The sequence below is a fragment of the Diadema antillarum genome, unplaced genomic scaffold, assembly GCF_040938485.1.
Source record: "Diadema antillarum isolate AM-2024a unplaced genomic scaffold, OU_Dant_1.0 seq00000634_RagTag, whole genome shotgun sequence".
In the NCBI taxonomy this organism is placed as follows: Eukaryota; Metazoa; Echinodermata; class Echinoidea; order Diadematoida; family Diadematidae; genus Diadema; species Diadema antillarum.
Genome location: NW_027271551.1, coordinates 494,991 through 512,364, shown reverse-complemented (window position 1 = coordinate 512,364; position 17,374 = coordinate 494,991). Strand labels below are relative to the sequence as shown.

The 17,374-nt window shown below is 35.8% G+C and overlaps 2 protein-coding genes across 2 annotated transcripts in view; both read left to right on the top strand.

Moving 5' to 3' along the window:
* The window catches only part of LOC139736249 (MAM and LDL-receptor class A domain-containing protein 2-like), a 182,721-nt gene that overhangs the window by 82,129 nt on the left and 83,218 nt on the right, over nucleotides 1-17,374 (top strand). The window contains exons 29-30 of the mRNA XM_071646980.1: nucleotides 664-681; nucleotides 1,078-1,194. Coding sequence (XP_071503081.1) covers nucleotides 664-681; nucleotides 1,078-1,194 — 135 coding nt within the window. The remainder of the gene's footprint in view (nucleotides 1-663; nucleotides 682-1,077; nucleotides 1,195-17,374) is intronic.
* LOC139736244 (uncharacterized) lies at nucleotides 2,070-14,715 on the top strand. Its single transcript, XM_071646976.1, has 9 exons — nucleotides 2,070-2,089; nucleotides 6,632-6,958; nucleotides 8,698-8,715; nucleotides 9,224-9,340; nucleotides 10,556-10,573; nucleotides 12,108-12,218; nucleotides 12,637-12,663; nucleotides 14,125-14,241; nucleotides 14,548-14,715. The coding sequence occupies exons 2-9, from the start codon at nucleotides 6,752-6,754 to the stop codon at nucleotides 14,713-14,715; spliced, it is 783 nt and encodes a 260-aa protein (XP_071503077.1). The 5' UTR covers nucleotides 2,070-2,089; nucleotides 6,632-6,751.

Here is a 17,374-nt window from a genome sequence, read left to right as displayed (position 1 = left end):
TCATCATTAGCAGAAAAAGATAAGGGTTTATGATTTCAAAACACACGGCGCACCCATCTATCTTGAAAATAGTATCTATGTACGCTTTTGACTATAAATATTAATTTGTAATCTTTCTTGCAGTTAGAATAAATATAATCTTAAAATAGTACATTATTTTTCGTGCGGTTTTATTGCAAGTATGCAAGATGTTCTTGATGAACATATATAAAATGTTATTGCAGTTGAATCCGCATTGTCGATCCATGGCCAACGCGAACCCGTTAGGTAGTATACTTTTTTACAAGAATTTGAAGTTATTTGCCAAAATAGTTCAGTATTTCAGTAATTCATAATTCACTTTGACCTTTAATTCACTATTCCACACTTTGTTATGAATTGTCGTAAGTGGCGCAGATTGCTTGGTTCTTTTCCGAAAGTAAAACTGCCACTAGAATTTTGTGTCGTTTTGCAAGGTTTATCTAGAAACGCTTTGTTGCTTTTTGTAAATGCTTTCTGATTATCAAATTGTAAGTAATAGTAATCATTTGCCGTCATTACTTGTCTAACAGTTGCGCACGTAGTGTTTTTTCAACGATAACCGATATCAGCAAAATGTTACAAGTTCCAAAACTATGTACCAACTATTTTGTTTTCCGTGATCCTTCTTCATTATTTTTACAGGGGGATACACAACACAAGGTATGACGATTTCCATAGCAACTATAGACTTTACAATTCAACCTCATCTGGGATTAGACGCTTGTCTTCTTTAATTTTGCTTGAAAGGGGCCGTGTCACATAATGTTGAGATCCAATCACATTGACATTTTCAATTTGTCTCCCTCTAAAACTTCGTTTTCGTGCTTTCATCCAATCACGTCTTTTTAGATAACGTATTCATGTTACAGATTGTTACATTGTGATACATTGGCTTGATGATGGGTGATATCATACTATTTCTTATTCCTCGGATACAGAAATAGATTATTAGAGATAAACAATTGTTGATACCTGACTACTTTTTTTAAAAGAATGATAATAAGCAACTCTCGGTAACCTTGAAAACAATGGTTCATGTAATATTCTTGTTTGTAGGCTATCACTACTGTGGAAGCTGGCAGTTTCAATGTAACAATGGATACTGTATACCAGATTATTGGCAATGTAATGGATACAACGACTGTTCCGATGGCAGCGATGAATACTACTGCGGTAGGTGTCGCATTTCACTCATGAAACTTCAAAGTCTTGAAAATCCTATTGATGTTACTGTAAGTCCTCTGTTTTTATTTTTTTAAAGGTATGCCTTTGTTTATTGTTGAATTCTTTGTGTTTAATGCATGTCGTTATATTCATGATTAGCAGATATCAATTAGGCCTATAGGGTTTATGATATCATATGACACGGAGGACGAAGATTATTGAACGAAGTCGTTTAATACTCCATCCTGCGTTTTTACCTACTCCCGTTTCTTCCTGTACCTCTTAATCAGAGCCCTGCAAAGAAGGTACTTGGTTTACTGAAAAGACTTTGAGGTGTCTTTTAGAACTTGCTTTTCTCATTTTCAAAAAATAGAAAACGTTGTTACTATCAACCTCTCTTGATAATTTCAGGGGTTTTCTTCACGGCCCAATGGACAATATAATGCCCTAATAGTAACACTGAAAGACACTGAATATGATTTGGACACTGTATGCATTTGAATTTAATTCAAACTTACTTGACTATTATCAACTTAAATCACATTGTTATACATTTGGTTCCTCCCTAGCAAGCCAAATCTCATAAAAAATCGAACAACATTAAGTAGTCGTGAAACGAAGAACTTAAGTTATTCAAGTTGTATTATTCTTATTTTTAGGGTATGGTTGAGTTGTAAGTTATAGTAACCTTTGATCGGCATTACTTGTCTTAGTGTGGTTTCAAGTTTCAACGGAAGCTTATGTCAACACTTGTTTTTCCTATCTTGTTTGTATTCATATGTCCATTATTAATATCACGATGCCATTTATAAGCCAATGGTTGTCCAACTTAAAAAACAAACAAACATGTACTAACAGTGTATTCCGTTGTTTATCACCTTCACAGGGGGATACACAACACCAGGTATGACGATTTTGTACCTAATTATATGGAATCCCTTATTGCAGAGCTCTTTAAGAATAGGAGGGTTGCCTTCTATTACACACACACACACACACACACACACACATATATTTTTCCCCTCTGGAATGAAATTATAAAATATCTCACCACACTTTGTTTAGTAATCTGTTTCTATGTTGGTTAAAAGTCGTCACATTATAAAGCTTTACATTACGATGTATACTGAATACGTCTCATGCAGTGTTATAGCATATTCCATATTTTCAGATATTATGTGAGAAGAGTAAAGAAGGTTATTAGAAAACCAGTGGGTGACTCCGGGATTCCTTTTCACTCACAAATACTATCTGTCCATGCTTGTTGAAAATGAATATTCAGCCATAAACATCTCCATTTGGATCATCATAAAAATTTGAAATGACTTTGTAGCATAATTTCATTATGTATCTATAAATAAATGTATTACACACACACACACACACACACACACACACACACACATATATATATATATATATATATATATATATATATATATATATATATGATTATGAAGACCTGATTAAAAGAACGACCCAAGTCCAATTTTTGACCAAATTAAACCATGGAGCGCCAAGTGTCGCATGGAATATTTCGTTACGAAGTCAGTAATTTCGTCGACAAAATGACCATTTCGTCCAAAATGTTGTCAGTTCTTTACAAAATAATCATTTCATCGACGAAATGACTGATTTTGTAACGAAATATTCCATGCGGCACTTGGCGCTCCATGGTTTTTGTCCATCGTTTAAACCGTCGTTTCATTTGCACCATCTTCGTGAATTCGGGCCAAAATGAACATGACTTCCTGGACAGTGATGAGAAGTTAGGTTGGGGAAAAACAAAGACATTAGGTAGAATAGAAGAAAAATATTAGCTAAAGACTTTAGAGCAGTGGGGAAAGGTACAAAAGTTGCATAGGATAAACGTTCTTGGAATTTGAATAACACAAAATTATTGGAAATCATGTGGAGAAATGTTAAAGCCTATGTATGATCTGAATTCAGGAGTAACTAGATGTGTAGCAATCAAACCATTTTAGAATATAGAGCAACTAGTTAACTGACAGCATTTTTAACCTTACTTTTGAACAAATGGCCAAAAAGATTTAGAGAACTGGTGTTTAGTAATACGTGTGTATTATAACTTTATGAAGATACTTTCCTGCACTGCAGAGACAAGGGGAAAATGGTGACATTTTGCACTTTAAACTTGACCGATGACCTTGAACCTTGACCTTTAATTGGTATGTGCAACCATGAGTTGATGGAGATAGCTTTATCCACTTATTCATGCATACAGTTAGACCTCGATTGTCCGGCCATGTCGGGACCATCACTCATCCGGATAAGCGAATTGGCCGGATATGGGAGGCACAATGTTAATGTATATAGCTGCCGTTCAAGCTGCCGTCCGAGTGCAATGGCAGCTAGGCATGTAGCGTACCCCGCAACGGTGGTGTAATCTATGCTAGCCTGCGCAAAATTGTAGTCCCTTTTTCACAAAAATAAAATATATCTTTATGTAAAAATAATACATGTTTTACCTCATATATGTAGGTAAATCGTGTGGGTTTTGTAGAAATTTTCATTGAGTTTAAAGTCACTGTTTTTTTCTCAATTTTTGGATGAAAAAAAAAAGTCCTTCACTGCGGATAATTGAGATTGCCATATAAAAGAAGGCCGGATAATCGAGGTCGATCTGTATGCAAGGTTTCAACTGGATACCTCTTGCGGTTCCTTAGTTAAATCGTTCACAGAATTATTGCTTATAAGAGACAGATGGAAGACATTTCCATACATTTAATACATACACGTATGCACATTGTAGCTCCGTGTATACACACAGACGTGCACACAGACAGATACACACACATGATGGATTAGTATAGTGATGAGGGACATTATACTATGGTAGACAACTACATTTGTGTAGGCCATATGGACTAAAAGCTGAAAATAGTAACAAAACAATGTATTGCTTTTACCATACCATTGATATAGCAGCCTATCCTATCTATAATTCAAAGAACGACGCAAGTCCATTTAAACGACGCAAATCAATCACACAAAATGACCTCACCACAATTAACGTAAATGTTAATTGCGATAATATTATGTACTAATTTATATATACAATGTTGCCTTCCCATCACAGTTAAATAGAATATTATTGGACAAATAACAAAAAAGATATTAAATTTTTTAAAGCTTACTCGAAGTGACCTCCCATAGATTTGGGTCGTATTCAAATATACGTATATTATGTATTATATACATATACATACACATACATACATATCAGCATATGGAAACGATGATTGTAGCTCTCATGTCAAAAATTATCCGTTATGTTCCGTCCACTTTTTGTCATACACTCAGCAAAAAAAGAAAGTAAACACTTTTTCGAGGTCATATTTTTTCATAGAAGAGTTTGATGAAAATCAATGTATTATATACCATATTGAAGGTAAAAATTGGCTATTAAAGCTCATAGGTTAATTAAAAAGAAAATTTTATGCATGAGTGAGCACATTCGTATTCGTCCTCCAAGGCACAAAATTAAAAATTGCAAAAATTGACATGTTCTCTCTCATTTGCAAATGTCCTTCACGACAACATTGACAACAAGAGACCAGTTTAACACAATGAGAGATATGAATGAAATAGCAAAAACAAGTTTCCTTTCTCTTTATGCTTTCAAAACCTCTAAGAAAAGCAAAGTGGGAAACTAAAGGGGAAAATAAGAACTTTCCGTAACGTCAAACTTCAAATGACATAGGGGATAATACGAATACAGATGATTAAATAAGCAGAATTTCTTTATTTACTTATTTTAATCTAGTGGGTTAAGAATTCATGAGACAAATTAAAGAACAAAATAATATTTACAATTTCCTAATTTGAAAAAAAGCCCCTCAGATTTCTACCATTTTTGTTAATTATTACTTCTTCTCTAATTTCATTTGAATTTAGATTTGACATAAGATTCTTTATTTTCCTCCATTATTTTAGCCTTTATTGATCATTTGGGCTTTAAAGATATCATAGAGATCAAAGGTTTATTTTTGCAACTTAATTCATGTTTCGTTTCGTGTGAAATCTGTTGTTTGTTCTTATTGTTCTATGGGAGAGCACATACACATGAATGACAACTTGTTCAGTTTTGCAATTTTTACTTTTGTGCCCTGGAAGAAAAAAACAAAGATGTTCACTCATGCGTTAAGTTTCCCTTTTTGTTGACCTACCAGGTTGATAGCCAATTGAATTACCTTTAATATGGTATATAATACTTTAGCTTTCAGTCAAATATACTATGAGAAATATAAACTTGAAAAAGCGTTTACTGTGTTCTTTTTTTTTTTTTTGCTGAGTGTAGATGTATCATGGTGCATTGATGATTATAAGATTATAGGGTACATAATATATAAGGGCGGTGATTTGGGTCTCCCTCCTGATCCAAACGACCCCGGATCGACTCCCTCACTGAGTAACGTTGTGTGTAAGCATCCGTCTCCTCTTACGGTCGTCAGATGGTAAAACGGTCTAACTCGAAAATTTGACTTTTTGAGGTAAATTCACTTTCCGGGACATGTGAGGGTGCTCCTTCCAATGGTGCTATCGAGAAAATCCCATCATGTCTTGTTTTAGAGATAGTTTCCGCTATCTTGGTACTTTTTTGTATTTTTCCTTCAGATGTGATGGTAAAACAGTCTACATTTGAGTTAGCCCATTGTCGATAATATCGTTTGGAGGTAAAACGAGCTATCTTTTACATAAACCATATAACCTTCTTAACTGAGATTTTTAAAATCATCGCTGTCTATCTTCGAGTTAGACCAGTTTACATAGTGTTTGTGGTCTATCTAGAAGATAGACAATTTTACCATCTTATGATGTAAGCGGGAGTGTAAATATGTGCTGTGGTTAAACAGTCTATCTGCACAAAAATCTCATTTATTAATTAAAACCCGAAATAAGCACAAAATTTTTCAGTTATCAGTGTTTAATATGCTTCTTCTTGTCCCATTGCTAAAAACGCATTATACCCATCTCCTAAAAAAGCTCAAACCTCTAAACTTTAAAGTCATTTTTCTCAGAACAGCAATTTTCGAGATAGACCGTTTTACCATCTGACGGCCTTCTAGCAAGAGGCATGACACTCTGCTCCTCGGACAAAACATTCTGTCCCTCGGACTGAACATCAAATGGAGGTCCCGTGTATGAGTTTTAAATAGCCACGACTCACGCACATAAAAGATCCTACTTCATTCATTCATAGCAAAGAGCAGGGTGCTAACCCGGTGAAGTGGTCCCCCTGCCTGCTCAGACAAGAAAACAGGAGAAAGATACCGACTCCATGTAGTTCGCACTAGCCGACTAGCAATAGCTAATAAACGACATCAACCAGGACCATACGCTTGAATGAATGAATCGTTAACATAAGGAAGTAACAGAAAGACATTTTCTTAAACTTGAGAATGCCCCAACTGTACTCTCACAGGATCATCTCTAAGTGTGGATGCAGTTCGTTTGAGAAATGGAAGTAACTACAACGAAGGTCGAGTGGAAGTTTTTGTCGATTATCAGTGGGGAACAGTATGCGATGATAGCTGGGATTTGAATGACGCCGATGTCATCTGCAGGATGCTCGGGTTTAGCGGCGCGACCTCGGCACTTCAGTCGGCATATTTCGGCGAGGGGAGCGGGCCGATCTGGTTGGACAATGTCCAGTGCTCTGGCAGCGAGAGTGACATCAACCAGTGTGCGCACAATGGATTTGGCTCGCACAATTGCGTTCATGGGGAGGACGCTGGCGTCATTTGTTATGGTAAGCAAGGAACTCTACAATTCAGGATAAATCATACCTACAGTGTAGGGATATCCACGAATGATGAAATAAAAGCATATATGTAATATGTGTTACAACTAATCTCACTAAAAGAATTTATTTCCTGACTCTGATTATTATAAGAGCCTGGGAAATAATGGAAATCGCTGATTGCATTTTATCGTTATCTTGGAGTGTTCTAAATGTTTATCTCTGATTTGAATTATCTGCTATGTTTATGTAGTCACGATGTTATCTTTTTAATATGTTTCGTTATTGGAAAACATTGAAAAATGGATTGAGGACGGCCATTTTAATATGTGTGAGGCACTTTTAGTGCATTTTTTTGCCCTTATAGAAATATGTTTATTTCAAGAAGCGATTTTGTCAAATGATGCTATATGCCAATAACTAAATGAGAGTGACGCGTATTGAATGTCACCACTCTCCATCATTTCCTGGTGAGATAATTACAAAACTCTAATGAAATGTGAAAAAGCATGTAATTCCAAGAGGAATTCAACATTTATTTGATGGAAATTGGTTTTTCAAATGGCTGAGAAATCCAAAACAGAGCAATCCTAATAAAAAGGTGGGACCCGAATTTTGTTACGATTGCTTGCTTTACCTTTTTTTAAAAATCTCAGCCACTACTTATGCGATTTTCATCAAATAAACCTATTGCATTCCTCTTTTGATAGTATATGCTCTGTGCTATTTTATAAGTGATTTCTTTTTATCCTGCAAAAAGTTAAAAGAACAATCCTCACCTCAACCAATATTTTTCATTCATTCATTCATTCATTTATTTTTCATTTCCAACAAAAACATATAAATATATTACAAAAATTGAATACAGTGCATAAATTTCATCATACAAAGTAAAGGATAAATTTACAGAAAACTTGTAGGTATAGGAAAATGTTGGAAATGGGGAGGAATGCTAAAAAGCTGAGCTTGTAGGCTGCATTCCCCCCACACGTAATACAAGAAATTATATGATCGATAGACTGATAAGCATTGAAAATGGATGAAACAAAGAAACTAAGACAAAAAGACCTATAACCTAACTTATCCGAAACAAAAACCCTGAACAAATCCCTACACTACACTAAGTCGCTGTCATGCCGGAAAAGAGAGGAGAGAAACAAAATAGTATGTGTGTGTGTGTGTGTGTGTGTGTGTGTGTGTGTGAGTGTGTGTGTGTGTGTGTGTGTGTGTGTGTGAGTGTGTGTGTGTGTGTATGAGAGAGAGGGGGGGGGGGGAGAAAGCAGCTTAATGCGTGGTGTGAAGATAAGAGACAAAAAAAAAAAAATAGAAGGACACGAGAGGTAGTGGATGGATGGAGCCGCTTAGCTGTAATTCCAATAGAATATAAGGTTGGATTTTACACTTCTTTGCAACCAATAAAGAATCAACAATTCTTATAACTGTTCAAAATATCCCTTTAATCCCAAAATATCCCATCCCTTTAAGATACTACTTTGAAACGAAGAGCTTTTCAAGATTATATTTTTGTCTATGTGTTTTAAAGATTATTACCATCATTATAACTTTGTAGATTTTAAGTGAGAACTGGAACGGAAGCTTAGGAAAATAACTGCTTCTCATTCCCTGTTTGTATACGCATGTCCGTTGGAATGTAATGACAAATGACAAAAAGTCAAATATTATCTGTGACTTAAAACCATGTACTAATTCCTTTTCATTTCGTAATTCATTTTTCTCTCTCTTCACAGGGGGATACACAACACCAGGTATGTAGATACACTTTGCATCACCTATGGTATACGTAATATCGTGTTATATCACGCTATATCACATTAACTTGTATGTTCTTTAGATTTGATTTTAATGAATGAGGTAACAGATAATGATGTATCAATTGTATATCAGTGGAAGTATTGGTCCTATCGGTCGACATAAAAACTAATGTAATATGAAACGAAAACCAAAAGCATAAAAAAGGTACAAAGATACGAAGACAGAATGGAAGACAAGAAAAATTGGCCTTCAAAACTCTTTTCTGAACATTCAGAATTTGTTTGTAAAATTGTAGAAAAGCTGTAAAATGGCTTATGGAAAATAGCAAAACATGAGCAATCTGTTTTGTCTAGCTACAATTGTAGTACATAATGCAATATCCATTCGGTTGCGGCTCTCGTAATGAGTGAGTTTGTTAAAAGTTACATAACCCATGACTTTCCATCGGGAAATGGTCATCCGAAAAGTTAATTTGAGTTTATGCTTTAACGTTATGTTCAGGCTATAATCATTGTAATTCATGGGAATATCAATGTAACGACGGCCAGTGCATACCAGACTCCTGGGAATGTGATGATATCGTTGACTGTTCCGATGGTGGCGACGAAAACAACTGTGGTAAGTTAGCCATCATAACCATCCCTGTTACTTCTTTCAATTCTTGTATTTACCTGTCTGATTGAGAAAACTATTTTTCTTTCACGTTGAGATTTGCTATATGTCCTGACTCTTTTATAATTAACACTTGGTAAACATTATATTTTTTTTCTTCAGAATTCAATGCATAAGAAGATTTCTAAGAATGTTACTTATTCATTTCATGACATTGTTACACAAGTAATGTTTAAAACAGTCTTCTTTATCCTGCAATGTAGCCAATTATTATTTCCAGATACCCATGCATGTTGATAAACAAAACTTTTTGTTCAAGGCTGCAGACACTAACGAGATTTTACTTTTGGAATTAATTGTCAAGAGTCTTATTCACCATGGCACAGTGTTCCACTCTGAAAGGCAATGACATCTTTCTATTTTAATCTTCAATGGTAACTGAACAATTTTTGAATGAAGTGACACCCATGATGTCAATTTCTCCAGTTTCTAACAAAGGGTTTCTTTCGTTCTTTCTTTCTTTCTTTTTTTCTTCCCCGAAAGCTTGCCAAGACCAAAATTGTATTGTCTCCCTTTCATTTGCTAGGACCAAAAGACACTTGAAAATGAAATTCAACATTGCCGTACTGTTTTCGATGTAAATACGAATGACAGCTGTTTTATTGCAAGTATGAGGTGTTCTTGAACATAAAATGCGATTGCATTGGATCTGCATTGTCGATTCATTGCCTACGGAAACTTTCAGGCGCTGAACAGTTTCTACGATCAATTCCTAGTATCCTCAGAAAATGGTTACAAATATTTTAAAAGAGTTTGATTATTTCATAATCTACTTTGAAATTAAGAGAACAATTCGGCAATGTTGTTATAGTAGCGATAAAGGTATAGTTGTTGGCTGCATGCCGTGCATGTTGTGTAGTTGATGTATTTGGTACCCTGATTGCAATCATTGGAGGTGTTTCATTGTTTTGATCATTGTATTATGTTATGATTAAGGTGTAGACGATGGTTAATACTGACCGCCATGACATGTTTAAAGGGCACTTAATATGTGTTGGACGCAAGTTAAAGTCAACATCAGTTGGCATTTTCTGTTTTTATTGAATACATAAGTGTATTTACTTAAAGATGACATTTATCAGCTGATGGCTATCTGTGTTTAAACACTATTTTTGAAATATTTATTACTTTTTATTTTGTAATTGTTCACCATCTTTACAGGAGGATACTCAACACCAGGTATGAATCCAGAAGCTTTCATGGAATTAATTTTTGTTATAAGCATTTATTCATGATAATATGGTTGCTTTCTATTCTTCTTTTTTTATAAGTGGGGACACATTAACGAAATTCTAATGCTTGTATGATAAATTTGTCTGTTACTAACGGTTACAGTTTCAAAATGTTTTTTTTTTTTTACGGTACGTATAATGCTATTTATATCATGCTAACATGCTACTAACGGCGCGGTCAGACTGGCAAAAGATCGAAAAGTTTAAGATCGCGGTCTTTACGATCTCGAAGTTTTGCCAGTGTGACCGCAAACTTCTCGATTCGGACAGTGCCGAAGCGCGAGGCCATTGTCATTTACAGATGCGCATTGTTACGTCACAATCACTAGCCATCGGACGGCGCAATCTTGCTTGCGCACCAATGGCCCAAACTTCTCGATCTTAAACTTCTTGATCTTTTGCCAGTCTGACCGCGCCTAGTATGTTGACCTGGGGGGTGTTTCATCAACGTTTGTCAGCGCTGACAACTTGAATCACCATAGTAACAGTCAGTGACCAGAGCATCTCAGCCAGTCAAAACCAAGGATTTTGCTGAAATTGTCAACGCTGACAAACGTTGATGAAAACACCTCCCCGGATTGCAATGAATGGGATACCAGGAAATAATTGCACGATCAAAGCTAAGTGCAATATTTTCTGGTTTTTCATGAAATAAAGCAATGCAATGTAATCGTTATCCAGAAAAGAACATACTCTAAAAAGTATTACGTACTTTTCCCAGCCCGTGACCTCCCGAATTTGGATACACCAAGTAAGATAATTATTCACTGATAAAAAAATCTTTATCAAAGCCTCCACTTAATAAAAAAATCATTTCTATGCTCAGTTTCATTAAACGAGATTACTAAACTGTAATGGGAGGTTTTCGTGTATATGATGTGATCCAACAGTTACGATGGATGGGGTTATTCTTTAACTGAGAAAGTCATGGTTCCCCATTTGTTCAAATTGCAAGGCATTACGTCACTTCAAGATTTGTCTATATATGTTGTTACTTATGATTAAATCGAATGAGGAGTTTTGCTTCAAAGAGAAATTTATTGAGGACTCCAAGTATTGTAATGACATGGAATAATAGGTTTATGCGAACTATGATTCTGAAAGAGTGTAGTCATTGTGCGTTGTTATTGCCGGGATTGTGTGTGTGTGTGTGTGTGTGTGTGTGTGTGTACATATAATATTATATGTATATATATATATATGCTGTGCTGTTGTTGTTTTTTTTTCTTGTGCCCATCCGGCAAGTTGGCGAATTAGAAAAATAGATTTCGAAACTTTCTTTCGACATGGGATTGTCGGATGCTGCACTCAATAAGCTTCTTCCTTTCATGTTAATTCTCTTTATACCATCTCTTTGATAGATATAATACGACTTGTGGTGCTTTTAGTAGGAAACTTTCGATTGAATCGGAAATGTTGGTTGATGCATGTCAGTTTATTGCCGTTTCTAAATATGCTTTCGCTGTCAATCCTCGACACAGTCTACTGCGGCGGCGATTCATTCCAGTGCTCCGATGGGCAGTGTATTCCATATTCGTGGAGATGCGACGGATGGAATGATTGCTCCGATTACAGTGACGAATATGGATGCGGTAATTCATATTTGTTACATCGAAGCATTGTGTTATTCAAACGTTAATTGCAAACAATATTATTTGTTGGAAAGGAAATAAACAAAATGATATACATTCAATACAATACATAGTGGTCACAGAGAGTTTTTGAACATAATTTCTTTTTAATATTTTGAATATTTTGCAAGAATATTGTAATAATGTACAGTTCAAACTAAAATCAAAACTATTATAATTGGTGATAAATAACTGTTCGAGTATCTCGATTTGAGCTTGAAAGAAAACAATACAATATAGATGTACATGTAGTTCTGTGAAATTATCGTATATAGGAAGATTATATAAACTACAACAGTTCAATTAGAAAAGAAACTTTATTTTGAAGAACGTGCCAGCCCTTTTAAGATGCCTGCTTTTTACTCTTTTCATTCTCCAGGTGGAGGTTATTACGCATCTACACCAGGTAAGATTATTTCATTAATGTAATCTTGGCCGCCACTCGATACCTTGTAATTTTTGTCCGAGTGCTTTTTACATTCTATAGTGATGAGAAAGATTAATAGCAAACATTACATACCAGATTGTTACGTTTTGCCTGAGATTTTATTTGTAAGTAATTATTCGGTAAATGTCTTATTGCATTGTTATTCAGTCAGATCTCCTTCTAGAGGAAAGATAAGTTATAGTCGGGTACCTAAGGGGGGGGGGGGGAGTGCACCCCCCCCCCCAGAACTCCTCGAAACTTACATTTTCAGGATCCTCATGACATACCAAAACATAATAAAGATGTTAACAGGAACGAAAAGTGGCTGTTCTAGGTGAAATTTAATGTATTCTATCGTTTTTATAATTTCTTATGTATTTCTTTGTTTTTCAACTTTTTCAACTTTTGTTTTTCTTTGTTTTTCTATTGGAAATTGTCACTGACCACTTTTCTACCATAATTAGCACAAAGCTAATCAATGAAAGTAATTAATTGTAAAAATAATCAGGTTTTCATGACTTTCATGACAGAGCACCTGTTTTCCATAGGGAATGTACACAAAAGCACAAAATTGTGCCCGTTTTGGGACGACATTCCGTTACAAAAATGGGCGTGACTTCGCAAAAGTATGCGGGGAAGTTGCAAATTTGGTCTCGGAAGTTGCATGAGATTTGAACAAAACAAAGTCAAGTAAGTTTTGAGGAGTCCTGGGGGGTGCATGGTGACCCCCCCCCCCCTTAGGTACCCTACTATGTAAGCCCTACATGTAAGGACATATATATTACATTCATACATAAAGGACGGGGGGGGGGGGGGTCCACCACCCCCCCCCCCCCCCCTCGAAGTTTCGCGCCATAAATCTGTCGCGAGGCTTCTTGACTTTGTTTGGTCAAGTCTCGCACAACTTTTGAGACCAAATTTGCAACATCCGCGTATACTTTTGCGAAGTCACGCCCATTATTGCAACGGAATGTCCCCCCAAAACGGGCACAATTTTGTGATTTTGTGTACATTTCCTATGGAAAACAGGTCCTCTGTCATGAAGGTCATGAAAACCTGATTATTTTTACAATTAATCACTTTCATTGATTATTTTTGTGCTAATTATGGTATAAAAGTGGTCAGTGACAATTTCCAATAGAAAAACAAAGAAAAAACAAAAGTTGAAAAAGTTGAAAAACAAAGAAATACATAAGAAATTATGAAAAACAATAGAATACATTAAATTTCACCGAGAACAGCCACTTTTCGTTCCTGTTAACATCTTGATTATGTTTTGGTATGTCATGAGGATCCTGAAAATGTAAGTTTCGAGGAGTCCGGGGGGGGGGGGGGGGGTGCACGGTGACCCCCCCTTAGGTACCCAAGTATTAAGAAGACGCATGGGTATTAGTACACATCAAAATATCTATTTTCTCTTGTTCCCTTCTTTTTTTCTAGCCTCTTCCTGTAATTACGGGGACTTCATATGTACCAACGGACAATGTATACCAGGCAACTGGGAATGTGATGGGATCAATGACTGTTCCGATAACAGTGACGAACATTACTACTGCAGTATGTTTCCCTGTCTTTCGTGGACTAGGCAATTGTGAGGATGTGAACAATTACAGTTATCACAAATACTACTCGTATTTGAAACCCTTCTTCTTCAGCACAATGGTTTGATGATGTTTAATTCTAATTAACGTGCGTACATTGCATGCGTATATTATGTGAACATTATCAGTACTTTGTAACAACAGTGTCCAAGTTCCTCAGTTGCCGAAGTATCAACGAAACATTTAGACGTGGCTCTTGTAAACGTACGGATTTTTGAATTACCACCTATATTAATTCTCCTCCGTCTGATTTTCAAACTAGCACCGTCATACACAGATCCAATGCCTTACGACGGAAGTTGCTACGGCTTTGGATGTAACTGTGTCGGAAGTGACTGCCGTTCATCAGACTGTTACTGCGATGCGGCGTGTGAGCGGTTCAACGACTGCTGCTACGATTATAGCTACTATTGCTCTAATACTGGACTAGGTAAGTAATCATTTGATTAATGCTTTATTGCACCTTTCCTTAGTTGAACAAGGAACATGTGTACTAATTAACGAAGTGGGAATGTTGATAGACAATTCATAATCCACTCCATTGTCCTGCTAGATATCAAATCGTTTCAAGGATGAACGAGAATAAAAATACTAGTATGCGAGGTATGACAAATTACATTTTTCCAAAGTAAGAAAGTCCACGCTAAACACATTGGCTTTCGACACAACACCAACGAAAAAAAAAGTGATGAAAAATCTGGTCCTATTTCTTAATCATGTTTTCGTGTTTTACTACACAGGAAATTAATTTGACATAATCATTATATCACCATAATCATTGAAAATTGTATAGAGATTTAACATATGATATGTGTAGACCCGATCCACAGAAGCCCAAAAAGAACTTTCGTTTCCGTCGTGCTGTAATCTATAGTAAGTTTCTAATGTTCAATTGATAACTAGAAAATTGTAAAACGATAGTAAACGTAGTGATAACGGTTACTAAGACAGATTCCCTGACAATAAAAGAGAGGTAACCATGAACAAAAAGGTCCAGTTCTATGTAATTCAATGGGTGCTCGAATTATAAGTCTTTTTTCTTTTTTTATTATTCCTAGTCAGTAGTGTGTATAGATGACGGAACCCGGACAACTTGTCAATTTATCATGACACTTCTTATCTTGATATTTTTACCTCGCAGCAAATGGACTCTACTACATACAAGCTTTGGACGCCTTACCGGTAAGTCTGATAAATATTCTTGAAAGAAACAATTCATGTCATAAAAAAAACCCATCATCCCTTTGCTTTATTTGTGGAAGAAATAACTCATATTATACCAAAAGTCATCATCCCTTTGCATTTTGTGAAAGTTGCCTGTCGTTATTGTAATTTGAAAGTTGTTGGTCGTCACCACAGAATAGTTGCATTATCTTTATATCAAAACTCGTGAACTGTTGAACAACGATTTTTAGTGCACCTATCAAACGATGCTTTTATCCAATTGTTGTTTTCCACGGTGCATGAAACAATATCTCTTTTTTTCTTCTTTAGGCGAAAAAGAAACGTACGGTTGAGTTTTGATCGCAATATCTTTCGTCAAAAAACACCTAAGTAAATTGGAGTGAAATAAGATAGCAATACTTGCATTTTCTTTCTTGTTGACAATAGCTTCTAAGTATGATTATTGCGTCACAAAATGGCGTCGAGTTATGTGGAGAAAAGTGCATCGAACTCTCCAGTAAGCAACTCCGTGATATAAGGACTGTGACACTCAAATCTTAAAAATGATATATCTTTTTGATGTATAAGGTCGAAGTGCGCCGTCGACGTGAAGTCAATGGCAAACGACGCCGCAGACGCAGGGATGTTGGAGAAGAGGAAGGCGAGGACACGAACAAAATCCGTCGTCGCAGACGCAGGGATGACGTAGAAGAGGAGGAGGCCGAAGCCGAAGTCGAGGTCGAGGTAGAACCCGAACAAGCAGAAGAATAAATTCGACCAGCCAGATTGGAAAAAAAATTTGAAAACGAGATTGACTAGTTAAGGAAAGATATACAATTAAAGGTATTCTAAGGAGTGATTTTACCTGATTGCTTGTCACTGTCAAGCTTACTTGATTTTTTTTCGCCGATTATGATATGTCGATATTGATTTTCAACCTCTATGAACGCAAAGTTGAAACTTATAGCAGAAAGTCAATTTAATAGGAAAAACTAGTGTTCTTTTGACATACGAGGTGTCACTACTCGTCAATTGCATTCCTCACCGTTCATGTGGGGCTCTCAAGCTCTTATTTTAGATAACATGTAATTTCTGTATGGTCTCACAATGCAATAAAGACGACATAGGCCGAGAAGAAATTAATGTCATCGTGAATAAAGATGATATTCCCCCAAAATGTCTTGATGACAACCATAATCTACCTTCCAAAACAGTTATAATCTAAAATTTCAGTTCGACCAGTGAACAATTGGCATTGAAAATTGAAATATTATGGCAAGTTGATATTCGATACCAACAATAACGATGTGATATGTCTTACCTCTCCAAATAGCTTCTATTTAGCATTCCGCTCTGAATGTTTTCGAGAGACTCGAGTGTCTCCAACACTACCTCGAGACTGTTTGTAGAAATATCTCATATTTTCAAGTGTAGTCAACGAAAACAATTGTATGTACTCCCATCTTGTATCATGCTAAACGACGAACTTTTTTAGCCATTATAGTTACCGACACTGTATTGACGTGGAATTACAAAGAGGGGGTGCACTCATCACAATTTATTCTCGCTTATGCTATAGCATAGAAATGGCATAGCATAACTCTTTCGTTATACAGACGAAGATCATTACACAAATAATCACAATACATGTCTTTTTTTCTTCGATATTTTGTGCCTTAAAAGTAATCAAAATTGATGATGAATGTTAAATAGGTAACAATTAAGAGTATGAATTGTTAATGATGAAAATAAATCCACCACTTATCAGCATAATTTTCATGCCTTCTTCGACTCATCATTCGTTTGTGGCGTAGGCAATTTTTGATACTTCACATGAAGAATATTAATATATCATCGACAATGAATTCTGAGTATGAATTATTTTGAAAATTCACTTTTGAAAACTTATTTTCTCTATATATGTA